Raw genomic sequence first — 25,865 nt, 5'->3', positions numbered from 1 at the left:
ACACAGGAGGGGTTCAGGAAATGAGGTACCAGGAAGTGACCTCACTTCCTTGACGACAGACCCCAACGGAACTCGGAACTCGGTAACCTGGCACCCACATTCTATACACAGCCCCTTCCCCAGCTCACTTGGCCACAGGCAGAGTGAGATGTTGTGCTGTATCCCGAGGTCCCGGGGCAGTAGCCCCAGGCAGCCCTGGGCTGAGAGGTTTGTCCGATGCTTCCGGCGCTGGGTCAGCCCTCGCCCTGGACTCCTGTGGCCATTTGGCAGGAGGTCCCCAAAGGTAACGTCAGGTGACCCAGGGCAGGGCGGGCCAGGCCAGGCCAGCACTGTGAGCCTCCCTGCGTGACCGCACACCCTCCTCCTGTGTGAGGGGGGAGATGGGGACATGGGACACCCTCCCAGGGCAGGGGCAGAGGGTGGGGGCTTTATAAACCTGCTGGTCCTGGTGCGTTCACACCTCAGGTCAGGGCTGGAGGGTGAAAGGGGACAGCGGGGGTGGCAACCACCACCCTGTACCTGAACCCTGGGCCCTCAGGCTGTCCTCTCATGTCCTCCCTGGGGTTAAGACTGGCCTCCAGCCCCTTCCCTCCTGGGGGTTCACGTTGCTCTCACTGTGCATCTCTTCCCTGTCCTGACCTAGAGTGAAGACAAGTCTTCCCTCAGCCCAGATGCCACCCACAGGTTGTGGCCTGTCCCCGCAGGCACCCTGCAGAAGTGGGTGGAGCACCTGGTGCCCGCTGTCATGCGTGGCAACCACTCCTATGTGCACACCTTTCTCCTGAGCGTCAGGAACTTTGCCACTCCCCAGCAGGCGCTGCACCTGCTTTTCCTCAGGTGAGCACTCTGCCCCTCGATCACACAGTGTCACTCGGCTGCCTCCCAGCTGTGAGTCTTGGGACTGTCACCACACCCCTCTGAGCCTCAGTTTCCACCTGTGTTCAGTGGGTGGTAACAGGAACAAGCTCCAGTGGGTCCCCCATGGAAAGTGCTGCTCCTGAGTCCAGCCCTGTGGAAAGTTCTGCTGGAGGGGCCACGGTCGTCCTCATTCAGGACTCCTGCCCCCACCCCACGAGGAAGTCTCTGTCACACCCTCACTGACCTCGTTGACTTGGGCTTCACTCTTTTCACATTTGAGATTCTATCTGTAGGCTTCTGGGTGTATTCAAAGCAGGGAGACTGGAGGCTGGCAGAGGGGCTTCAGGTGCACCCAGATATCTTGGGAGGAGTTGGTTGGCGTTCATTCCTTCAACAAACATATCTGAAGTCACTCTATGTGCAGTGACTTTCTGGGCACTGACCATATTCCAATGAACCGAGGAGACTACATTCCCTGCCCTCCTGGGCTTCCATTCTAGTCAGAGGTCAGACAACCACAATATACATGAGAAGCAGGTAGTGCCACCATATGGTAGATGTGACACCGTCCTGGTCTCCTCTAGGTACAGAAGCATTCTTTCCAATTTTCATGGGGATGGCGGAGCCCTGGAGCAGCTAAAATGGTGAGTGGGGTTTGGGTGCACATGGAGGGGCTCCCATCTCCACAGAACTGTGTGTGGTCGGTGGGGGCCTGTGGATGGGGGGGGGCTGGCAGAACTCTGGCTGCCACACATCTTATGATTCCTGCTACAGGGCCCAGGGCACAGGCTTTCCTGCAGGAAAAGGAGTCAAGATGAGCTGGGGAGGGGGCCACAGGCACTGTAGGGTGTGCGAGAGGCTGGAGAGCAGAGTGAGCCCAGAGAGAACCTGCCCCCCACCCCTCCCATCCAGCCCTGCCCACACCCCCAGAGCCCGTGCTGAGCCAGAGCAGGTGTGCAGAGCATCCCGCTCAGACTCGGGGATGCTCACCCATGCGGATGCTCAGCTGGTGCTGGTGGTGCAGAGTGTGGTCAGGGTCAAGAGATCAGTGTCAGTGGGAAGAGGAGATGCAGATTTGGATGGGGACAGTTGGGCAGCACATCCACGTGTCACCTCAAGTTTGGGGTTTTCCAAGGGCCCTGGGAAGGCCAGGGGAGCAGAGCCTCCCTCTGTTTCCTCATTCATCAGATATTCCTGGACACCTCCTGTGTGCCAGCGAGTAATGCCCAGAGCAGACAGCACCCTCCTGCCCTGATGGACAGGTCATTCCAATAGGGATGGGGCAGGGACCCAGACAGAGGAGGGTGTCAGGTTTCCCTGAAGAAGGGAAAGGTGGTCACACCAGTGATTGAAGGCTCCCCCCACAGAGGCTTTTGCCAGCCCCTCCTTGGTTTCCAGGACCATCTCTGCCGGGGCTGCCGTACTGGGGGTGGACATTGGAGGGGCTGGTCTATGGTCAGGCAGGGGCACAGGGTACAAGACTGCAGCTCACTCAGGGGAGCCCTGAGAGGGCAGCATAGAGGGATAGGCCAGGCCTCTGATGCTGCTGCCCACCTTTCTCCCCCAGTGCCATGTCCTCCATCCTAGAGATCTGGCTGGAATTCTATTCCATTGACTTCCACGAGCCTCCTGAATTCCATGCTTTGAAGTCTCTGCTGGCCCATGTCCGTGTCAATATGCCGGGTTCAGAGGCGGAGCGTAAGGCTGATCTTCTTCTGGCGCAGCTGGAGAAGCTGGAGCACCTGGAGCCCAGTGAGGCAGAGACTGAGGCTGAGGAGGAAGAGGGTGGGTGCCTGTGAGGGTTTGGGGAGGGGGCTGGGCTGGGCCACACAGAGCAGAGTTTCCAGAAGCAGGCTGGGGACAGGGGCACTGAGTACTCAGAACAATCATGCAGTGTCCTGCAGTGTGGGGAGACTTCCTGAGGCTGGGTCTCTGGACTTGGGCTTCTCAGAAAGACTGTCATTGGAAGAGACATAGAAACTCATGTTGATATTTTCAATTGTTGTCACTCCACTTCCAGCTTCTGCCCAGGCTGAACAACTGTCCCAAGAGCTAAGGCCATCTTCAGCTCCAGCTCCACCTCCACTGCCAGAGCCAGAGCGAAAGCAAGATCCTGAGCCCGAGCCCGAGCCCGAGCCCGAGCACGAGCACGAGCAAGATCCTGAGCCAGAGCCAGAGGAAGATCTAGAGCCCGAGCCCGAGCCCGAGCCCAAGCAAGAGCAAGAGCTAGACAGAGCCAGAGCAAGCTCACCTAACCACCCCTGAAACATCAAAAGAAGTGGAAGAAACACCAGCACCCAGGGGAGCCCCGGCTCCAGAGCTCCCACAAACACCCTCACCAGTCCCCACTCCAGAGCTGTCCTTCCCCTTCCCTGCCACCGTGCTTGTCCTCGTTTTTGTCTTTGTCCTGCATCTCCCAAATTTTATCATCTTTTCTCTTCACTTATATCCCTTGTATAAAATAAAGTGTTTTAATGTTTTCAAAATTACAATTCAGTGGCATGAAGTACATTTCTCATGTGCTGCAGCCCTCACCTCTGTCTAGTGAGAGAACAGCTTCATCAGCTCTGCAGCCATTAAGCTGTCGCTCCCCATCCCGCCTCTCCTAGTCCCTGACAACCACTCCATTTTCTGTGTGTGAGAATTGACCTATCGTGGATTGTTCCTATCAGTACAGTTATGTGGTCTTTTGTATCTGGCCACATAACATGAGAAGGAACTGATTAATTTTTATTTTATGTTTCCAGTAAGAGGAAAATGACAGAAAAATCAAAGACTATATGTAGAGACACAAAGCCCCGATAGTTCTTATTGCCCTAATCTTGAAATAGGAACTACTTTTGAATGAGTGGAGAGCCAGATGCCACAGAGGAAAAGACTGACTTTTCCTGGTCAAAACAAACCAAGAATAATGTCCAAAGCTTAAAAGACAAACCCCAGATTGGAAAATTCTTCATGATCAGAGAAAGGGGCATTATTCCGTCGGATAACCCGGAGTCTGAAACAGCTCGAGAGCCAGGACTACAGGCACTGCCTGGACACCAGCGAGCAGGTGGGGCAGGAGGAGCTGCAGACAGAGCTGGGGGACCTGGAACGGGAGGAGGCAAGGCTGGCCCAGGAGCTGGAGGACGTGGACGTGAACCTTGCGAGGGCGGCTGCGGAGCTGCAGGCAGCCCAGGCCGAGACTGCAGAGCTGCAGCAGTGGGAGCGGTGGGTCCAGAGGGACTGCAGGGCACTGGAGTGGCAACAGCTGGGACTGTAGGATGAGCTGAGGAGCGTGGGGAACCAGCTGCGCCACGCCCGTGGGCAGCTGCACTGGCTGAAGAAAACCAACATCTTCAATGCCACGTTTAAGACCTGGGAGGAGGGCCCCTTGGGCGTCATCAGTAACTTTAGACTGGGTCCTCTCCCCCACTGTCCCCGTGCACTGGGATGAGATTAATGCTGCCTGGGGACAGACGGCACTGCTGCTGCTTGCCCTGTCCAATGTGACTGGGCTGCCGTTTCAGAGGTACAGGCTGGTCCCCTGTAGAAACCACTCCTATCTGAAGTCCTTAACAGATGGCTCCACTGAGCTGCCCCTGTTCTATTATGCGGGTGGGGTGAGTCCTTGAGTAACAGACTTGACCATGCCATGCAGGCCTTCCTGGACGGCATGCAGCAGTTCAAGGAAGAGGCTGGGAAGGGTGAGCAGGGCCTCTGCCTGCCCTGCAAGAGCCACGTGGGCAAAGGCCTGCTGGAGGACGCTGGGGGCAGCCGGGAATGCTGCTCCATCACCACCCTTTGGAACACAGAGGAGCGGTGGACCAAGGCGCTCAGACTCATGCTGCTCAACCTTAAGAGGGGCCTCACTTGAGTGTCCTTAAAGTACCATCCAACATAACTTTCTCGTTGGCCAGTTAGCTTGGTGGTTAAAGCCCCCCTGTAACACCAAGGTCAAGGTTTGGATCCCCACATCGGCCAGCTGCCAAAAGCAAACCAAAAAGTAGCTTTCTTTATTGTAAAAATACTATCAGATGGTAATCTGAGTACGACGTGTTTATAATTCAAAAGATGAATAGCCACAGCAGATATTAACTGAAAATCAAAATAAACCATTGCCCAGAGCAAACCAAGAATCATGGCTATCCTTCCCAGCACATCTTTGTCCGCCCTTCTGTGGACCTTCCTCTCCCCTTCTCCCCCACCCAGACAAACATTGAAAACAGGGAAAATTGACAAGAGGACAAGATCCCTCCTACATAAAGGGCTGCAGGGATACAGAAGGCAAGAACTGAGGCTGGGGATAAGAGGGGCGGGGTAAGGAGAAAGGTGGACGCTTTCAGTTTGTGGTGAGAAAAAAGTGATTTGAGGCCACTGATGTATGTAGTGGAGCTTTGGGGCAGGGGTTGGGGGAGAACATTCAAAGATTCAGTTTTGGCTGCCACGTATATTGTGAGCCTCTCCTCTTCCTTCCTGAGAAACTTCCAATAAGTTTCCACATGTTCTTTCATGATGTAAAGCGAGAAGTATGTCTTCTTGGGCTGTGTCATTATGTGCAGATTAATTTTGAGGTGAGAGGGTAGGGTGGCCAAAGACTAACTGGTGACATTGTACGATAGATCAATTGAGGGGCCACAGAAACCTGAAGATTAAAAAGGAGCCAACAAGAGGCATTTTTTAAAATGCCAGTTGTGTCTTGCCATCCCCCCACTTCTCCATTGCTCTCGGGATAAACTCCCAAATCCTTACCCTGGTCTTCAAACCCGGGTGACCTGTCCCTTACACTCCTCCCAGCTCCTCTCTGTTCCAAAAGGTGCCAATCCCGCCCTTCCTCTGCCCTTGGCCTTGCTATTCCCTGTGTGTCAACGTTTTCTAACCAAACTGTACACTTCTTGAGGGCTCACTTAGCTTTGTTGTCCAGATGACACGTCGAATCGTTCCTACATACTAAGTATCTATAAATAGAAGTGGTCATTGTGAAAGAGAACAGGAGGGCTGGCCAGTTAGCTCAGTTGGTTAGAGCACAATCTTAGAACACCAACGAAGGCATGGGTTGGGATCCCCGTAGTAACCAGACACAGGAAAAGCAGAGAGAGAGTGAGAGAGAGAGAGCGAGAGAGAGAGAGAGAGAGAGAATAGGGAAGCGGTGAATTTGTCAGAGACTTGGAGAGAATAGAAAATTCCAATAGGAGATTGACGAAATGGATTAATGTCTAACTAAGCCTGTGACGGAATACCACGTAGGTATTAAAATCTTGTAGAAGAAAAACAACATAATACTTAATGACAATACTTAGAATATATTAAGTAAAATAGATGATATTATAATAAAACACATAATTTTATACTCCAAAAAGTTGGTTTTTGTTTCTGTTTTGGCAGCTGGCACGTAGTGGGGTCCGAACTCTTAACCTTGGTGTTAGCAACAGAATGCTCTAACTAACGGAGCCAACTGGCCAGCCCCAGAAAAGTATTTAAAGAGAAAATATTTCCAAGAATTAAGTATCCTTTTAATATACGAAGGTATTTCCCTGAAAGTTTTGTATTTAAAGTAATTAAAATTTTCTACCTGATATTATGAAAGAGACGGGATACTGGTTTTCAGCACTTCTATGTCACGTGTACTGGTGGTTCTAGCTAGGGCAATAAATAAAAAGGAAAAGGAATAAGTATTAGAAGGGAAAAAATAAAATTCTATGTATATAACATAATCATATAATATCCAAAAAGATCAACAGATAAATTATTAGAATGAAAAAATCAGTTAAGAAATTCCCTGGCTACAAAATCAATACAAAAATCAAATATAGTTCTCTATCTAAGCAACAATTAGAAAAATAAATTTAAAATAGTTTAATTCATTAAATAACAAGAGTCATCTGACAAAAAGCCCTTTGCACAGAATATCATGTTATCAATTGCCTCTAGAATAGGGGTCGGCAAGCTTTTACTGTAAAAGGCCCCATAGAAAATGTTTTAGGATTTTTGGTCCATGTGGTTTCTGTTGCCTTTAGAGTGTAAAAAGCAGCCAGAGAAAATATGTGAATGAAGTGGGCATGGCTGTGTTCTAAGGAAACTGTATTTACCAGAACAGGCAGGAGGCTGGATCTGACTCGGGGCCCTAAAAGACGGATTCTGTCAGTCTTGTCTGCAGTTACATAGCCAACTTGAAGGAGTTCCCACTGCCCAAATTTGGGACAATTTGAGCATCACAAAGAAAAGTTAGTAATAACTTTTTATAAAACATTGAAAAAAAAATCCACAAATCCTTAATGATACTGGAAACGAAGGGGGCGAAACACTTATTTGTCATGATTTGAGATGACTCACATGGCTAATTCTAACTTTAAAATCCAGCATTGAAAAATGGAAAAGAAGAGAAAGATTTAAAAAACATAAAAAATTCAACATTGAAAGGGAAAATGATGAAGTATGCCCTGTTTTAGGAGGAACTGCAGTTTATCCCCAGATGAGAAGAGAAAATTCCTTATAGAAAAATGACACCTAGGGGGCTGGCTGGTTAGCTCAGTTGTTTAGAGCACAGCCTTGTAGCACCAAGGTCATGGGTTCAGATCCCGGTACTGGCCAGCCAAAAAAAAAAAAAAGAAAAGAAAAGAAAAGAAAAGAAAAAAGTGCCATCTAAAAAAATGTAGAATGAACAATAAAATCATCGACTTAGGTTTTGATAATTGAAGCTGGAAAGAGGGTCTTGGGAAGCAGATACTTGCATAGCACCAAAGTACCCACAGACAAATGGCTGGCTCACTGCCCATCCTTCATACTGAAGAAGTTTGCTGTCAACTTGAACCAGGTTATCAAATTTAACATCACTAGCAGTGAGGCAATCTACCATTCTATTCCATACCTCTTGTCAGGATGTATTCACCTCCTGACATCGTCCAGACTGTATTCTTGCCAGAAAAAAGTTTTATTTAACCTTTCTAAGCCGTTAGACCTATATTCAGCTTATTGGAACAAGTTAAATGCCATCACAAAGAAATTATGAGATTGCTCCAGAATGACATTTTTTTTTTTTTATAAGACAACTGACCTGATTTTCAAAAAGTCATTTTTTTTTAAAGTAGGGGGAAAGCGTAGTGGATTGAATTGTGTCCCCCCAAACTCACTGAGGCTTGACTTGTACTCCCCAGGTTTTCTGTAGTAGAAACTTACGAGTGCAAGCGGGCGTGTGAGCTCTGGGGTGAGCAGGTGAATCCAGAGAACGAGGCGGCGTTGGAGGCGCGGGTCAGGGAGACGGGCATCCGCCTGGTGCAGGTGGAGGGGCAGAGGAAGGACGGCGGGCCATCCCCAGGCCGGGTGGGCAGCCCGCCGGCCGACTCGGAGGAGCTCTCGGGCGGCTGCCCCAGGACGTCTCCGAGCACCAGGGGATCCCACTGTGGCAGCGCGCGGGCCGCCTGCGTGATCCGCCTGCCCATGACCTTCGGCGGCCTGAACCGCGGCTTCCCGACGCCCGCTGCAGCTCGCGGCGCAGCGCGCAGGCCGCCATGGCCCCGCTGCACAGCCGCCTGCTGCGGCGAGAAGAGCAAGCTGCGCGTGGACGGTTCGCCGCCAACGGGAGCCGCCGCCGCTGCTGCTCGCGCTGCAGCCTCCGGGCCCGGCCTGCAGGAGGCGCTGCCGCTGCCCAGCCCCGGCGGCGCCCGCGCAGATCGCGCTGCTCAAGTTCAGCTCGCAGCGCACCGCGGCCGCCGTGCCCCCAAAGGCCCTAGCGGGAGGGCTGTCACGCCTCTGTGCAGCTTAAGTGGCCGTGGAGTGGCTCAAGCCAGGCCCGAAGCAGCGACTCCGCCAGCAGCTTCCGGGGCCCTCACTGCGGCGCCTACGGCCGCAGGGCAGCCGATTGGCCTTGGCTAGGGACAGGCTAGGGTCCCAAGGGGCTCGGGCTGCCCTCCAGCTGCTGTGCTAACAAATGAGGCTGGGCAGCCCGGTGTTCCTCACCAAGTGTTTGGGCACAGGACCTGCTGGCTGGCACCACTTCTGGTACCAGGCGGTGATCCCTGGTCATCCAGTGCCTTTCAGCGGCCTTATCTGGGTTGCGCTGGCCGCAGATGGGCAGGACGGGCATGACGTAGCCAAGGATGCGGCATCCGCACAGCTGCTGGAGGCACTCAGTGAGTCTGGGGCCGGCTTCTTGTGGTCTGCTGGGGCTGAGCCAGGTGCCATCATGAAGCAGTGACCCCGTCCTCCACAGGCAGCCTAAACAAGGAGGCAGAGCCTGTGTCAGTCTCCAGCCCAGCAGGCCTGGGTCGCCAATGTCTGATCCCATTGGGGCAGGGGCGGGGTCCTGCCGCATGTGTGACACAGCCTCCCTGCTCGGGCAGGGCCTCATAGCACCTGGGTGGCTCGGGTTTGGCTTATGTGGTGGTGAAGGACCTTGCCCTCCCCCTCCCAGCCCAGGGTCAGACCTGACCCCATGGTGACACCCACACCTACCTTTGTCCCGTCACCCCTCTTTCTCCCACAGCTCAGTAGGAATCATGCTTATTTTCTTGATTTCTTTTGGTTGGATTTTATTTGCGGGGCCGGCTGAACCAAAGGGTCAGAAATCCTGCCTTCATCCCCACTTCTTGGCATCTGGGTTTGGCTTATGTATAGTTTTGAGTTTCTCTATGCTGCTTGTATTTATATTAAATCCCTGGTTGCTGTAAAAAAAAAAAAGAAAAGAAAAGAAAAGAAAGAAAGAAAAAGAAAAAGAAAAAAGGAAGAAACTTAGCTCCCACTGTGACTGTTAAGAGGGTGGGAAATCCTATTATGGTAGTTGAAAGTTGGAGCCTTGAAGAGCTGATTGGATTGTAGGACCATGCAGGAGCAAATGGCTTAAAAATGATGGTCAGGGGTGTGGTTCTGAGGACTTTAAAAGAAGAGGAGAGTCTGTCTTTCTCTGTCTTGCTCTCTCAGCTTCCACCATCTTGAAATGTGAGACCCCGGGGTCACTGTCACCACCACCAGATGGACTTTGGACTTCCCAGCCTCAGAAACTGTAAGCAATGGATTTTGTTTTCTTTACAAATCACCCACTTTCAGGTATTTTGTTATAAGCAACAGGAATGAACTAACACAGGATGTATTTGATGAAAAGCAACAAAACAAGGGCCGGCCTGTGGCTCAGTCGGGAGAGTGTGGTGCTGATAACACCAAGGCCCCGGGTTCAGATCCCACAGAGGGATGGCTGGTTAGCTCACTGGGTGAGCGTGGTGCTGACAACACCAAGTCAGGGGTTAAGATCCCCTTACCGGTCATCTTTTTTAAAAAAAGGAAAAAAACAACCGATTATAATGTGAACTTTGAGAAAGGAAAAAAGCAGCCCCTGACCACCATAGCTGAGCCAGGCCATGGAGTTCTCCTACTGAACATAAACCATGTCCCAGAACACTCTCTCTGTTACCTTTCTGGAGCAAGACAAAAACCAAGACCGTTCTGTAATTGTCTAAGAACAGACAAAAACAAGAGCTTTGTCCAAACCACAAAAGGGCCAGATGTCTCTCTCCCTTTCCTGCACTAGTTTGCCTGCTTCTAAGTAAAAGTTAAGATAATCATAGAATTGCTCTTGCTTTTTGACAGCACCCAGTCTAGAACAAAACCACCCCTTCCTTGAACCCTCCCCCAATCAACTAACACAAGCTGAAGTCCTATAAGCCCCAGCTTGAGTTGCAAAGAGTCCAATCAAATATGTCCTCTCCTCCTACCTTTACAAGTATGTTCCTGGCATCCAGGTCCCACCGCTTGCTCACCAATCAGAAACAAAAGACTGGTGAGTCCCAAATGTTGGTGCGAGGCAGGAAGTTCACTATCAGATGTCTAAGGAGACAGACTAGAACTGTCTACCACTTTAGGGTTTCAGGGGAGTTTAAGGGGGAGCGGAGGGAATGGAGCACGGGAAATGAAAAGCAGGAGGGAGGGGCACGTGCAAGGAACCAGGTGCAGTCTCAGCCAGCCTCCGTCTGGTTTCTGCTCGCGTCCTTGCTGTTATCTCAGGGTCCTGCTGGAGGGATGGAATCAGCATAGCTTTAGTGAGTCTTCCTTGGATAGCACATGCAATTCTGCAGCTCCAGGCTGACGGGAGAACAGCTTCACGTCCATGTATAGAACGTCATCTTGCCCCATAACCGAGGTTCAAAATATCAAATAACCATGGGGAAAGAGGGAACTCAGAGAAATGAAGTCCAAGGGAAAAAGGATCTGTGTCCTTTTCAAATCTTTGAGAACCCATGCAGTTTTAGTTCCCAACATGGCTTCAGTCCTGCTCACTCCAACAACTTACCTTCCTAATTACCTGGAAAGTCAGTTTCAAGTTTAGAATGTTTAGACACCCTGAAGTTTCAGGCTGGGCCATACTGTGAGGACCACAGCCCGCACACGATCTCCCCTTCTCTTCCCACCCCGGCTCCACTCCACAAGTCAAAGAGCCTGTTGGGTTTCCATGTGGACACAGCAACCAGGCTTGGGTTTGGTGATAATATTTGGCAAGCCTCAGCCAGGAGCTGAGTGCCCCCTAACCCACTCCCCCTCATCTCTGTCTCAATCGAACACATCTAGTTTCAAAAGATGGGCCTGCCCCCCGCAGCCCAGGAAGTTAAATCTCTGTGTCAGTGTCCTCAACTGTAAAACCTGATCGTGCAACTTTGAAAGATCCTCATGCAAATGGGTACGATTAGTCACCTGTACCAGATTAATCCACCCAAGCAGGATCTGGAAAGAAGAAAGTCCAGAGAGAAAGACCATGCAAGAAGATGTCACTGCTTACTGACAAGACTGCCACTCTGCAGCCGGCTGTTTTCACTCAGACTCTGTACATCTTTGCTTATGTGTAAAATTTGGTGTATTGTAATAATTATGGTGCAGACAGGGAAAACAGGCCAAGAGCAAAAGCAACATTTTCAAGGTTATAGGGCAGAAACCAGACCTGTCATTAGTCGTAGTCCATGCTACCTTCCACACCGTCATGGGTTTTTATCTCTAGTTTGGTCCATTAGCTCCATGTGACACTGGTCATGGGATGGGTTTCAGAGATGTTTGCTCACACATGACTGATGACATCCTTAGGAAGGAGATGCTAGAATGATCACCACTGTGCAGAAGGGGAGACTGGGAAGGTCCTGAGAGTCACAGTGGCTTGTCCAGGGTCACATAAGTGATAAGAAGGAGGAGCTGGGGCTGAACCTCCATGTATCTCGTCCGAGCTGTGAAGCTGGCTGCACCCAGGCCTTGCACAGGGGTGTGGTCAGGCAGTGTTGGTGGAAGTGTGGGCAATAGAGAGAGTTCATGGGGAAGGAGGGTCAGCAGTCAGGTACCCAGAGGGGCACTTGCAGTCTTGTACACAGGAGGGGTTCAGGAAATGAGGTACCAGGAAGTGACCTCACTTCCTTGACGACAGACCCCAACGGAACTCGGAACTCGGTAACCTGGCACCCACATTCTATACACAGCCCCTTCCCCAGCTCACTTGGCCACAGGCAGAGTGAGATGTTGTGCTGTATCCCGAGGTCCCGGGGCAGTAGCCCCAGGCAGCCCTGGGCTGAGAGGTTTGTCCGATGCTTCCGGCGCTGGGTCAGCCCTCGCCCTGGACTCCTGTGGCCATTTGGCAGGAGGTCCCCAACGGTAACGTCAGGTGTCCCAGGGCAGGGCGGGCCAGGCCAGGCCAGCACTGTGAGCCTCCCTGCGTGACCGCACACCCTCCTCCTGTGTGAGGGGGGAGATGGGGACATGGGACACCCTCCCAGGGCAGGGGCAGAGGGTGGGGGCTTTATAAACCTGCTGGTCCTGGTGCGTTCACACCTCAGGTCAGGGCTGGAGGGTGAAAGGGGACAGCGGGGGTGGCAACCACCACCCTGTACCTGAACCCTGGGCCCTCAGGCTGTCCTCTCATGTCCTCCCTGGGGTTAAGACTGGCCTCCAGCCCCTTCCCTCCTGGGGGTTCACGTTGCTCTCACTGTGCATCTCTTCCCTGTCCTGACCTAGAGTGAAGACAAGTCTTCCCTCAGCCCAGATGCCACCCACAGGTTGTGGCCTGTCCCCGCAGGCACCCTGCAGAAGTGGGTGGAGCACCTGGTGCCCGCTGTCATGCGTGGCAACCACTCCTATGTGCACACCTTTCTCCTGAGCTTCAGGAACTTTGCCACTCCCCAGCAGGCGCTGCACCTGCTTTTCCTCAGGTGAGCACTCTGCCCCTCGATCACACAGTGTCACTCGGCTGCCTCCCAGCTGTGAGTCTTGGGACTGTCACCACACCCCTCTGAGCCTCAGTTTCCACCTGTGTTCAGTGGGTGGTAACAGGAACAAGCTCCAGTGGGTCCCCCATGGAAAGTGCTGCTCCTGAGTCCAGCCCTGTGGAAAGTTCTGCTGGAGGGGCCACGGTCATCCTCATTCAGGACTCCTGCCCCCACCCCACGAGGAAGTCTCTGTCACACCCTCACTGACCTCGTTGACTTGGGCTTCACTCTTTTCACATTTGAGATTCTATCTGTAGGCTTCTGGGTGTATTCAAAGCAGGGAGACTGGAGGCTGGCAGAGGGGCTTCAGGTGCACCCAGATATCTTGGGAGGAGTTGGTTGGCGTTCATTCCTTCAACAAACATATCTGAAGTCACACTATGTGCAGTGACTTTCTGGGCACTGACCATATTGCAATGAACCGAGGAGACTACATTCCCTGCCCTCCTGGGCTTCCATTCTAGTCAGAGGTCAGACAACCACAATATACATGAGAAGCAGGTAGTGCCACCATATGGTAGATGTGACACCGTCCTGGTCTCCTCTAGGTACAGAAGCATTCTTTCCAATTTTCATGGGGATGGCGGAGCCCTGCAGCAGCTAAAATGGTGAGTGGGGTTTGGGTGCGGATGGAGGGGCTCCCATCTCCACAGAACTGTGTGTGGTCGGTGGGGGCCTGTGGATGGGGGGGCTGGCAGAACTCTGGCTGCCACACATCTTATGATTCCTGCTACAGGGCCCAGGGCACAGGCTTTCCTGCAGGAAAAGGAGTCAAGATGAGCTGGGGAGGGGGCCACAGGCACTGTAGGGTGTGCGAGAGGCTGGAGAGCAGAGTGAGCCCAGAGAGAACCTGCCCCCACCCCTCCCATCCAGCCCTGCCCACACCCCCAGAGCCCGTGCTGAGCCAGAGCAGGTGTGCAGAGCATCCCGCTCAGACTCGGGGATGCTCACCCATGCGGATGCTCAGCTGGTGCTGGTGGTGCAGAGTGTGGTCAGGGTCAAGAGATCAGTGTCAGTGGGAAGAGGAGATGCAGATTTGGATGGGGACAGTTGGGCAGCACATCCACGTGTCACCTCAAGTTTGGGGTTTTCCAAGGGCCCTGGGAAGGCCAGGGGAGCAGAGCCTCCCTCTGTTTCCTCATTCATCAGATATTCCTGGACACCTCCTGTGTGCCAGCGAGTAATGCCCAGAGCAGACAGCACCCTCCTGCCCTGATGGACAGGTCATTCCAATAGGGATGGGGCAGGGACCCAGACAGAGGAGGGTGTCAGGTTTCCCTGAAGAAGGGAAAGGTGGTCACACCAGTGATTGAAGGCTCCCCCCACAGAGGCTTTTGCCAGCCCCTCCTTGGTTTCCAGGACCATCTCTGCCGGGGCTGCCGTACTGGGGGTGGACATTGGAGGGGCTGGTCTATGGTCAGGCAGGGGCACAGGGTACAAGACTGCAGCTCACTCAGGGGAGCCCTGAGAGGGCAGCATAGAGGGATAGGCCAGGCCTCTGATGCTGCTGCCCACCTTTCTCCCCCAGTGCCATGTCCTCCATCCTAGAGATCTGGCTGGAATTCTATTCCATTGACTTCCACGAGCCTCCTGAATTCCATGCTTTGAAGTCTCTGCTGGCCCATGTCCGTGTCAATATGCCGGGTTCAGAGGCGGAGCGTAAGGCTGATCTTCTTCTGGCGCAGCTGGAGAAGCTGGAGCACCTGGAGCCCAGTGAGGCAGAGACTGAGGCTGAGGAGGAAGAGGGTGGGTGCCTGTGAGGGTTTGGGGAGGGGGCTGGGCTGGGCCACACAGAGCAGAGTTTCCAGAAGCAGGCTGGGGACAGGGGCACTGAGTACTCAGAACAATCATGCAGTGTCCTGCAGTGTGGGGAGACTTCCTGAGGCTGGGTCTCTGGACTTGGGCTTCTCAGAAAGACTGTCATTGGAAGAGACATAGAAACTCATGTTGATATTTTCAATTGTTGTCACTCCACTTCCAGCTTCTGCCCAGGCTGAACAACTGTCCCAAGAGCTAAGGCCATCTTCAGCTCCAGCTCCACCTCCACTGCCAGAGCCAGAGCGAAAGCAAGATCCTGAGCCCGAGCCCGAGCCCGAGCACGAGCACGAGCACGAGCAAGATCCTGAGCCAGAGCCAGAGAAAGATCTAGAGCCCGAGCCCGAGCCCGAGCCCGAGCAAGAGCAAGAGCTAGACAGAGCCAGAGCAAGCTCACCTAACCACCCCTGAAACATCAAAAGAAGTGGAAGAAACACCAGCACCCAGGGGAGCCCCGGCTCCAGAGCTCCCACAAACACCCTCACCAGTCCCCACTCCAGAGCTGTCCTTCCCCTTCCCTGCCACCGTGCTTGTCCTCGTTTTTGTCTTTGTCCTGCATCTCCCAAATTTTATCATCTTTTCTCTTCACTTATATCCCTTGTATAAAATAAAGTGTTTTAATGTTTTCAAAATTACAATTCAGTGGCATGAAGTACATTTCTCATGTGCTGCAGCCCTCACCTCTGTCTAGTGAGAGAACAGCTTCATCAGCTCTGCAGCCATTAAGCTGTCGCTCCCCATCCCGCCTCTCCTAGTCCCTGACAACCACTCCATTTTCTGTGTGTGAGAATTGACCTATCGTGGATTGTTCCTATCAGTACAGTTATGTGGTCTTTTGTATCTGGCCACATAACATGAGAAGGAACTGATTAATTTTTATTTTATGTTTCCAGTAAGAGGAAAATGACAGAAAAATCAAAGACTATATGTAGAGACACAAAGCCCCGATAGTTCTTATTGCCCTAATCTTGAAATAGGAACTACTTTTGAATGAGTGGAGAGCCAGATGCCACAGAGGAAAAGACTGACTTTTCCTGGTCAAAACAAACCAAGAATAATGTCCAAAGCTTAAAAGACAAACCCCAGATTGGAAAATTCTTCATGATCAGAGAAAGGGGCATTATTCCGTCGGATAACCCGGAGTCTGAAACAGCTCGAGAGCCAGGACTACAGGCACTGCCTGGACACCAGCGAGCAGGTGGGGCAGGAGGAGCTGCAGACAGAGCTGGGGGACCTGGAACGGGAGGAGGCAAGGCTGGCCCAGGAGCTGGAGGACGTGGACGTGAACCTTGCGAGGGCGGCTGCGGAGCTGCAGGCAGCCCAGGCCGAGACTGCAGAGCTGCAGCAGTGGGAGCGGTGGGTCCAGAGGGACTGCAGGGCACTGGAGTGGCAACAGCTGGGACTGTAGGATGAGCTGAGGAGCGTGGGGAACCAGCTGCGCCACGCCCGTGGGCAGCTGCACTGGCTGAAGAAAACCAACATCTTCAATGCCACGTTTAAGACCTGGGAGGAGGGCCCCTTGGGCGTCATCAGTAACTTTAGACTGGGTCCTCTCCCCCACTGTCCCCGTGCACTGGGATGAGATTAATGCTGCCTGGGGACAGACGGCACTGCTGCTGCTTGCCCTGTCCAATGTGACTGGGCTGCCGTTTCAGAGGTACAGGCTGGTCCCCTGTAGAAACCACTCCTATCTGAAGTCCTTAACAGATGGCTCCACTGAGCTGCCCCTGTTCTATTATGCGGGTGGGGTGAGTCCTTGAGTAACAGACTTGACCATGCCATGCAGGCCTTCCTGGACGGCATGCAGCAGTTCAAGGAAGAGGCTGGGAAGGGTGAGCAGGGCCTCTGCCTGCCCTGCAAGAGCCACGTGGGCAAAGGCCTGCTGGAGGACGCTGGGGGCAGCCGGGAATGCTGCTCCATCACCACCCTTTGGAACACAGAGGAGCGGTGGACCAAGGCGCTCAGACTCATGCTGCTCAACCTTAAGAGGGGCCTCACTTGAGTGTCCTTAAAGTACCATCCAACATAACTTTCTCGTTGGCCAGTTAGCTTGGTGGTTAAAGCCCCCCTGTAACACCAAGGTCAAGGTTTGGATCCCCACATCGGCCAGCTGCCAAAAGCAAACCAAAAAGTAGCTTTCTTTATTGTAAAAATACTATCAGATGGTAATCTGAGTACGACGTGTTTATAATTCAAAAGATGAATAGCCACAGCAGATATTAACTGAAAATCAAAATAAACCATTGCCCAGAGCAAACCAAGAATCATGGCTATCCTTCCCAGCACATCTTTGTCCGCCCTTCTGTGGACCTTCCTCTCCCCTTCTCCCCCACCCAGACAAACATTGAAAACAGGGAAAATTGACAAGAGGACAAGATCCCTCCTACATAAAGGGCTGCAGGGATACAGAAGGCAAGAACTGAGGCTGGGGATAAGAGGGGCGGGGTAAGGAGAAAGGTGGACGCTTTCAGTTTGGGGTGAGAAAAAAGTGATTTGAGGCCACTGATGTATGTAGTGGAGCTTTGGGGCAGGGGTTGGGGGAGAACATTCAAAGATTCAGTTTTGGCTGCCACGTATATTGTGAGCCTCTCCTCTTCCTTCCTGAGAAACTTCCAATAAGTTTCCACATGTTCTTTCATGATGTAAAGCGAGAAGTATGTCTTCTTGGGCTGTGTCATTATGTGCAGATTAATTTTGAGGTGAGAGGGTAGGGTGGCCAAAGACTAACTGGTGACATTGTACGATAGATCAATTGAGGGGCCACAGAAACCTGAAGATTAAAAAGGAGCCAACAAGAGGCATTTTTTAAAATGCCAGTTGTGTCTTGCCATCCCCCCACTTCTCCATTGCTCTCGGGATAAACTCCCAAATCCTTACCCTGGTCTTCAAACCCGGGTGACCTGTCCCTTACACTCCTCCCAGCTCCTCTCTGTTCCAAAAGGTGCCAATCCCGCCCTTCCTCTGCCCTTGGCCTTGCTATTCCCTGTGTGTCAACGTTTTCTAACCAAACTGTACACTTCTTGAGGGCTCACTTAGCTTTGTTGTCCAGATGACACGTCGAATCGTTCCTACATACTAAGTATCTATAAATAGAAGTGGTCATTGTGAAAGAGAACAGGAGGGCTGGCCAGTTAGCTCAGTTGGTTAGAGCACAATCTTAGAACACCAACGAAGGCATGGGTTGGGATCCCCGTAGTAACCAGACACAGGAAAAGCAGAGAGAGAGTGAGAGAGAGAGAGCGAGAGAGAGAGAGAGAGAGAGAATAGGGAAGCGGTGAATTTGTCAGAGACTTGGAGAGAATAGAAAATTCCAATAGGAGATTGACGAAATGGATTAATGTCTAACTAAGCCTGTGACGGAATACCACGTAGGTATTAAAATCTTGTAGAAGAAAAACAACATAATACTTAATGACAATACTTAGAATATATTAAGTAAAATAGATGATATTATAATAAAACACATAATTTTATACTCCAAAAAGTTGGTTTTTGTTTCTGTTTTGGCAGCTGGCACGTAGTGGGGTCCGAACTCTTAACCTTGGTGTTAGCAACAGAATGCTCTAACTAACGGAGCCAACTGGCCAGCCCCAGAAAAGTATTTAAAGAGAAAATATTTCCAAGAATTAAGTATCCTTTTAATATACGAAGGTATTTCCCTGAAAGTTTTGTATTTAAAGTAATTAAAATTTTCTACCTGATATTATGAAAGAGACGGGATACTGGTTTTCAGCACTTCTATGTCACGTGTACTGGTGGTTCTAGCTAGGGCAATAAATAAAAAGGAAAAGGAATAAGTATTAGAAGGGAAAAAATAAAATTCTATGTATATAACATAATCATATAATATCCAAAAAGATCAACAGATAAATTATTAGAATGAAAAAATCAGTTAAGAAATTCCCTGGCTACAAAATCAATACAAAAATCAAATATAGTTCTCTATCTAAGCAACAATTAGAAAAATAAATTTAAAATAGTTTAATTCATTAAATAACAAGAGTCATCTGACAAAAAGCCCTTTGCACAGAATATCATGTTATCAATTGCCTCTAGAATAGGGGTCGGCAAGCTTTTACTGTAAAAGGCCCCATAGAAAATGTTTTAGGATTTTTGGTCCATGTGGTTTCTGTTGCCTTTAGAGTGTAAAAAGCAGCCAGAGAAAATATGTGAATGAAGTGGGCATGGCTGTGTTCTAAGGAAACTGTATTTACCAGAACAGGCAGGAGGCTGGATCTGACTCGGGGCCCTAAAAGACGGATTCTGTCAGTCTTGTCTGCAGTTACATAGCCAACTTGAAGGAGTTCCCACTGCCCAAATTTGGGACAATTTGAGCATCACAAAGAAAAGTTAGTAATAACTTTTTATAAAACATTGAAAAAAAAATCCACAAATCCTTAATGATACTGGAAACGAAGGGGGCGAAACACTTATTTGTCATGATTTGAGATGACTCACATGGCTAATTCTAACTTTAAAATCCAGCATTGAAAAATGGAAAAGAAGAGAAAGATTTAAAAAACATAAAAAATTCAACATTGAAAGGGAAAATGATGAAGTATGCCCTGTTTTAGGAGGAACTGCAGTTTATCCCCAGATGAGAAGAGAAAATTCCTTATAGAAAAATGACACCTAGGGGGCTGGCTGGTTAGCTCAGTTGTTTAGAGCACAGCCTTGTAGCACCAAGGTCATGGGTTCAGATCCCGGTACTGGCCAGCCAAAAAAAAAAAAAAGAAAAGAAAAGAAAAGAAAAGAAAAAAGTGCCATCTAAAAAAATGTAGAATGAACAATAAAATCATCGACTTAGGTTTTGATAATTGAAGCTGGAAAGAGGGTCTTGGGAAGCAGATACTTGCATAGCACCAAAGTACCCACAGACAAATGGCTGGCTCACTGCCCATCCTTCATACTGAAGAAGTTTGCTGTCAACTTGAACCAGGTTATCAAATTTAACATCACTAGCAGTGAGGCAATCTACCATTCTATTCCATACCTCTTGTCAGGATGTATTCACCTCCTGACATCGTCCAGACTGTATTCTTGCCAGAAAAAAGTTTTATTTAACCTTTCTAAGCCGTTAGACCTATATTCAGCTTATTGGAACAAGTTAAATGCCATCACAAAGAAATTATGAGATTGCTCCAGAATGACATTTTTTTTTTTTTATAAGACAACTGACCTGATTTTCAAAAAGTCATTTTTTTTTAAAGTAGGGGGAAAGCGTAGTGGATTGAATTGTGTCCCCCCAAACTCACTGAGGCTTGACTTGTACTCCCCAGGTTTTCTGTAGTAGAAACTTACGAGTGCAAGCGGGCGTGTGAGCTCTGGGGTGAGCAGGTGAATCCAGAGAACGAGGCGGCGTTGGAGGCGCGGGTCAGGGAGACGGGCATCCGCCTGGTGCAGGTGGAGGGGCAGAGGAAGGACGGCGGGCCATCCCCAGGCCGGGTGGGCAGCCCGCCGGCCGACTCGGAGGAGCTCTCGGGCGGCTGCCCCAGGACGTCTCCGAGCACCAGGGGATCCCACTGTGGCAGCGCGCGGGCCGCCTGCGTGATCCGCCTGCCCATGACCTTCGGCGGCCTGAACCGCGGCTTCCCGACGCCCGCTGCAGCTCGCGGCGCAGCGCGCAGGCCGCCATGGCCCCGCTGCACAGCCGCCTGCTGCGGCGAGAAGAGCAAGCTGCGCGTGGACGGTTCGCCGCCAACGGGAGCCGCCGCCGCTGCTGCTCGCGCTGCAGCCTCCGGGCCCGGCCTGCAGGAGGCGCTGCCGCTGCCCAGCCCCGGCGGCGCCCGCGCAGATCGCGCTGCTCAAGTTCAGCTCGCAGCGCACCGCGGCCGCCGTGCCCCCAAAGGCCCTAGCGGGAGGGCTGTCACGCCTCTGTGCAGCTTAAGTGGCCGTGGAGTGGCTCAAGCCAGGCCCGAAGCAGCGACTCCGCCAGCAGCTTCCGGGGCCCTCACTGCGGCGCCTACGGCCGCAGGGCAGCCGATTGGCCTTGGCTAGGGACAGGCTAGGGTCCCAAGGGGCTCGGGCTGCCCTCCAGCTGCTGTGCTAACAAATGAGGCTGGGCAGCCCGGTGTTCCTCACCAAGTGTTTGGGCACAGGACCTGCTGGCTGGCACCACTTCTGGTACCAGGCGGTGATCCCTGGTCATCCAGTGCCTTTCAGCGGCCTTATCTGGGTTGCGCTGGCCGCAGATGGGCAGGACGGGCATGACGTAGCCAAGGATGCGGCATCCGCACAGCTGCTGGAGGCACTCAGTGAGTCTGGGGCCGGCTTCTTGTGGTCTGCTGGGGCTGAGCCAGGTGCCATCATGAAGCAGTGACCCCGTCCTCCACAGGCAGCCTAAACAAGGAGGCAGAGCCTGTGTCAGTCTCCAGCCCAGCAGGCCTGGGTCGCCAATGTCTGATCCCATTGGGGCAGGGGCGGGGTCCTGCCGCATGTGTGACACAGCCTCCCTGCTCGGGCAGGGCCTCATAGCACCTGGGTGGCTCGGGTTTGGCTTATGTGGTGGTGAAGGACCTTGCCCTCCCCCTCCCAGCCCAGGGTCAGACCTGACCCCATGGTGACACCCACACCTACCTTTGTCCCGTCACCCCTCTTTCTCCCACAGCTCAGTAGGAATCATGCTTATTTTCTTGATTTCTTTTGGTTGGATTTTATTTGCGGGGCCGGCTGAACCAAAGGGTCAGAAATCCTGCCTTCATCCCCACTTCTTGGCATCTGGGTTTGGCTTATGTATAGTTTTGAGTTTCTCTATGCTGCTTGTATTTATATTAAATCCCTGGTTGCTGTAAAAAAAAAAAAAAAGAAAGAAAAGAAAAGAAAGAAAGAAAAAGAAAAAGAAAAATGAAAGAAACTTAGCTCCCACTGTGACTGTTAAGAGGGTGGGAAATCCTATTATGGTAGTTGAAAGTTGGAGCCTTGAAGAGCTGATTGGATTGTAGGACCATGCAGGAGCAAATGGCTTAAAAATGATGGTCAGGGGTGTGGTTCTGAGGACTTTAAAAGAAGAGGAGAGTCTGTCTTTCTCTGTCTTGCTCTCTCAGCTTCCACCATCTTGAAATGTGAGACCCCGGGGTCACTGTCACCACCACCAGATGGACTTTGGACTTCCCAGCCTCAGAAACTGTAAGCAATGGATTTTGTTTTCTTTACAAATCACCCACTTTCAGGTATTTTGTTATAAGCAACAGGAATGAACTAACACAGGATGTATTTGATGAAAAGCAACAAAACAAGGGCCGGCCTGTGGCTCAGTCGGGAGAGTGTGGTGCTGATAACACCAAGGCCCCGGGTTCAGATCCCACAGAGGGATGGCTGGTTAGCTCACTGGGTGAGCGTGGTGCTGACAACACCAAGTCAGGGGTTAAGATCCCCTTACCGGTCATCTTTTTTAAAAAAAGGAAAAAAACAACCGATTATAATGTGAACTTTGAGAAAGGAAAAAAGCAGCCCCTGACCACCATAGCTGAGCCAGGCCATGGAGTTCTCCTACTGAACATAAACCATGTCCCAGAACACTCTCTCTGTTACCTTTCTGGAGCAAGACAAAAACCAAGACCGTTCTGTAATTGTCTAAGAACAGACAAAAACAAGAGCTTTGTCCAAACCACAAAAGGGCCAGATGTCTCTCTCCCTTTCCTGCACTAGTTTGCCTGCTTCTAAGTAAAAGTTAAGATAATCATAGAATTGCTCTTGCTTTTTGACAGCACCCAGTCTAGAACAAAACCACCCCTTCCTTGAACCCTCCCCCAATCAACTAACACAAGCTGAAGTCCTATAAGCCCCAGCTTGAGTTGCAAAGAGTCCAATCAAATATGTCCTCTCCTCCTACCTTTACAAGTATGTTCCTGGCATCCAGGTCCCACCGCTTGCTCACCAATCAGAAACAAAAGACTGGTGAGTCCCAAATGTTGGTGCGAGGCAGGAAGTTCACTATCAGATGTCTAAGGAGACAGACTAGAACTGTCTACCACTTTAGGGTTTCAGGGGAGTTTAAGGGGGAGCGGAGGGAATGGAGCACGGGAAATGAAAAGCAGGAGGGAGGGGCACGTGCAAGGAACCAGGTGCAGTCTCAGCCAGCCTCCGTCTGGTTTCTGCTCCCGTCCTTGCTGTTATCTCAGGGTCCTGCTGGAGGGATGGAATCAGCATAGCTTTAATGAGTCTTCCTTGGATAGCACATGCAATTCTGCAGCTCCAGGCTGACCGGAGAACAGCTTCACGTCCATGTATAGAACGTCATCTTGCCCCATAACCGAGGTTCAAAATATCAAATAACCATGGGGAAAGAGGGAACTCAGAGAAATGAAGTCCAAGGGAAAAAGGATCTGTGTCCTTTTCAAATCTTTGAGAACCCATGCAGTTTTAGTTCCCAACATGGCTTCAGTCCTGCTCACTCCAACAACTTACCTTCCTAATTACCTGGAAAGTCAGTTTCAAGATTAGAATGTTTAGACACCCTGAAGTTTCAGGCTGGGCCATACTGTGAGGACCACAGCCCGCACACGATCTCCCCTTCTCTTCCCACCCCGGCTCCACTCCACAAGTCAAAGAGCCTGTTGGGTTTCCATGTGGACACAGCAACCAGGCTTGGGTTTGGTGATAATATTTGGCAAGCCTCAGCCAGGAGCTGAGTGCCCCCTAACCCACTCCCCCTCATCTCTGTCTCAATCGAACACATCTAGTTTCAAAAGATGGGCCTGCCCCCCGCAGCCCAGGAAGTTAAATCTCTGTGTCAGTGTCCTCAACTGTAAAACCTGATCGTGCAACTTTGAAAGATCCTCATGCAAATGGGTACGATTAGTCACCTGTACCAGATTAATCCACCCAAGCAGGATCTGGAAAGAAGAAAGTCCAGAGAGAAAGACCATGCAAGAAGATGTCACTGCTTACTGACAAGACTGCCACTCTGCAGCCGGCTGTTTTCACTCAGACTCTGTACATCTTTGCTTATGTGTAAAATTTGGTGTATTGTAATAATTATGGTGCAGACAGGGAAAAAAATAGGCCAAGAGCAAAAGCAACATTTTCAAGGTTATAGGGCAGAAACCAGACCTGTCATTAGTCGTAGTCCATGCTACCTTCCACACCGTCATGGGTTTTTATCTCTAGTTTGGTCCATTAGCTCCATGTGACACTGGTCATGGGATGGGTTTCAGAGATGTTTGCTCACACATGACTGATGACATCCTTAGGAAGGAGATGCTAGAATGATCACCACTGTGCAGAAGGGGAGACTGGGAAGGTCCTGAGAGTCACAGTGGCTTGTCCAGGGTCACATAAGTGATAAGAAGGAGGAGCTGGGGCTGAACCTCCATGTATCTCGTCCGAGCTGTGAAGCTGGCTGCACCCAGGCCTTGCACAGGGGTGTGGTCAGGCAGTGTTGGTGGAAGTGTGGGCAATAGAGAGAGTTCATGGGGAAGGAGGGTCAGCAGTCAGGTACCCAGAGGGGCACTTGCAGTCTTGTACACAGGAGGGGTTCAGGAAATGAGGTACCAGGAAGTGACCTCACTTCCTTGACGACAGACCCCAACGGAACTCGGAACTCGGTAACCTGGCACCCACATTCTATACACAGCCCCTTCCCCAGCTCACTTGGCCACAGGCAGAGTGAGATGATGTGCTGTATCACGAGGTCCCGGGGCAGTAGCCCCAGGCAGCCCTGGGCTGAGAGGTTTGTCCGATGCTTCCGGCGCTGGGTCAGCCCTCGCCCTGGACTCCTGTGGCCATTTGGCAGGAGGTCCCCAACGGTAACGTCAGGTGTCCCAGGGCAGGGCGGGCCAGGCCAGGCCAGCACTGTGAGCCTCCCTGCGTGACCGCACACCCTCCTCCTGTGTGAGGGGGGAGATGGGGACATGGGACACCCTCCCAGGGCAGGGGCAGAGGGTGGGGGCTTTATAAACCTGCTGGTCCTGGTGCGTTCACACCTCAGGTCAGGGCTGGAGGGTGAAAGGGGACAGCGGGGGTGGCAACCACCACCCTGTACCTGAACCCTGGGCCCTCAGGCTGTCCTCTCATGTCCTCCCTGGGGTTAAGACTGGCCTCCAGCCCCTTCCCTCCTGGGGGTTCATGTTGCTCTCACTGTGCATCTCTTCCCTGTCCTGACCTAGAGTGAAGACAAGTCTTCCCTCAGCCCAGATGCCACCCACAGGTTGTGGCCTGTCCCCGCAGGCACCCTGCAGAAGTGGGTGGAGCACCTGGTGCCCGCTGTCATGCGTGGCAACCACTCCTATGTGCACACCTTTCTCCTGAGCTTCAGGAACTTTGCCACTCCCCAGCAGGCGCTGCACCTGCTTTTCCTCAGGTGAGCACTCTGCCCCTCGATCACACAGTGTCACTCGGCTGCCTCCCAGCTGTGAGTCTTGGGACTGTCACCACACCCCTCTGAGCCTCAGTTTCCACCTGTGTTCAGTGGGTGGTAACAGGAACAAGCTCCAGTGGGTCCCCCATGGAAAGTGCTGCTCCTGAGTCCAGCCCTGTGGAAAGTTCTGCTGGAGGGGCCACGGTCGTCCTCATTCAGGACTCCTGCCCCCACCCCACGAGGAAGTCTCTGTCACACCCTCACTGACCTCGTTGACTTGGGCTTCACTCTTTTCACATTTGAGATTCTATCTGTAGGCTTCTGGGTGTATTCAAAGCAGGGAGACTGGAGGCTGGCAGAGGGGCTTCAGGTGCACCCAGATATCTTGGGAGGAGTTGGTTGGCGTTCATTCCTTCAACAAACATATCTGAAGTCACTCTATGTGCAGTGACTTTCTGGGCACTGACCATATTCCAATGAACCGAGGAGACTACATTCCCTGCCCTCCTGGGCTTCCATTCTAGTCAGAGGTCAGACAACCACAATATACATGAGAAGCAGGTAGTGCCACCATATGGTAGATGTGACACCGTCCTGGTCTCCTCTAGGTACAGAAGCATTCTTTCCAATTTTCATGGGGATGGCGGAGCCCTGGAGCAGCTAAAATGGTGAGTGGGGTTTGGGTGCGG

The 25,865-nt window shown here is 51.5% G+C and overlaps 1 protein-coding gene and 2 pseudogenes across 1 annotated transcript; all 3 read left to right on the top strand.

The window, feature by feature from the left end:
• The first annotated feature begins 795 nt into the window (after positions 1-795).
• LOC134378774 (protein TsetseEP-like) lies at positions 796-3,319 on the top strand. The gene is made up of 4 exons (XM_063098084.1): positions 796-837; positions 1,443-1,502; positions 2,426-2,643; positions 2,879-3,319. The coding sequence occupies exons 3-4, from the start codon at positions 2,430-2,432 to the stop codon at positions 3,121-3,123; spliced, it is 459 nt and encodes a 152-aa protein (XP_062954154.1). The 5' UTR covers positions 796-837; positions 1,443-1,502; positions 2,426-2,429; the 3' UTR covers positions 3,124-3,319.
• Positions 3,320-8,025: 4,706 nt separating this feature from the next.
• LOC134378567 (dead end protein homolog 1-like) lies at positions 8,026-9,041 on the top strand (annotated as a pseudogene).
• Positions 9,042-20,192: 11,151 nt separating this feature from the next.
• On the top strand, positions 20,193-21,208 carry LOC134378474 (dead end protein homolog 1-like; annotated as a pseudogene).
• The last annotated feature ends 4,657 nt before the right edge of the window (positions 21,209-25,865 follow it).

Source organism: Cynocephalus volans, chromosome 5, assembly GCF_027409185.1.
Source record: "Cynocephalus volans isolate mCynVol1 chromosome 5, mCynVol1.pri, whole genome shotgun sequence".
Taxonomy (NCBI): Eukaryota; Metazoa; Chordata; class Mammalia; order Dermoptera; family Cynocephalidae; genus Cynocephalus; species Cynocephalus volans.
This window is presented reverse-complemented; position numbering and strand designations above follow the sequence as displayed.

What these genes read in the sequence shown, in the direction of transcription:
- LOC134378774 (XM_063098084.1), top strand. Translation starts at nt 2,430, where the DNA reads ATGTCCTCCATCCTAGAGATCTGGCTGGAATTCTATTCCATTGACTTC. An exon ending in TGAGGCTGAGGAGGAAGAGG is followed by an intron (nt 2,644 to 2,878) that starts GTGGGTGCCTGT and finishes CTCCACTTCCAG; the next exon opens with CTTCTGCCCAGGCTGAACAA.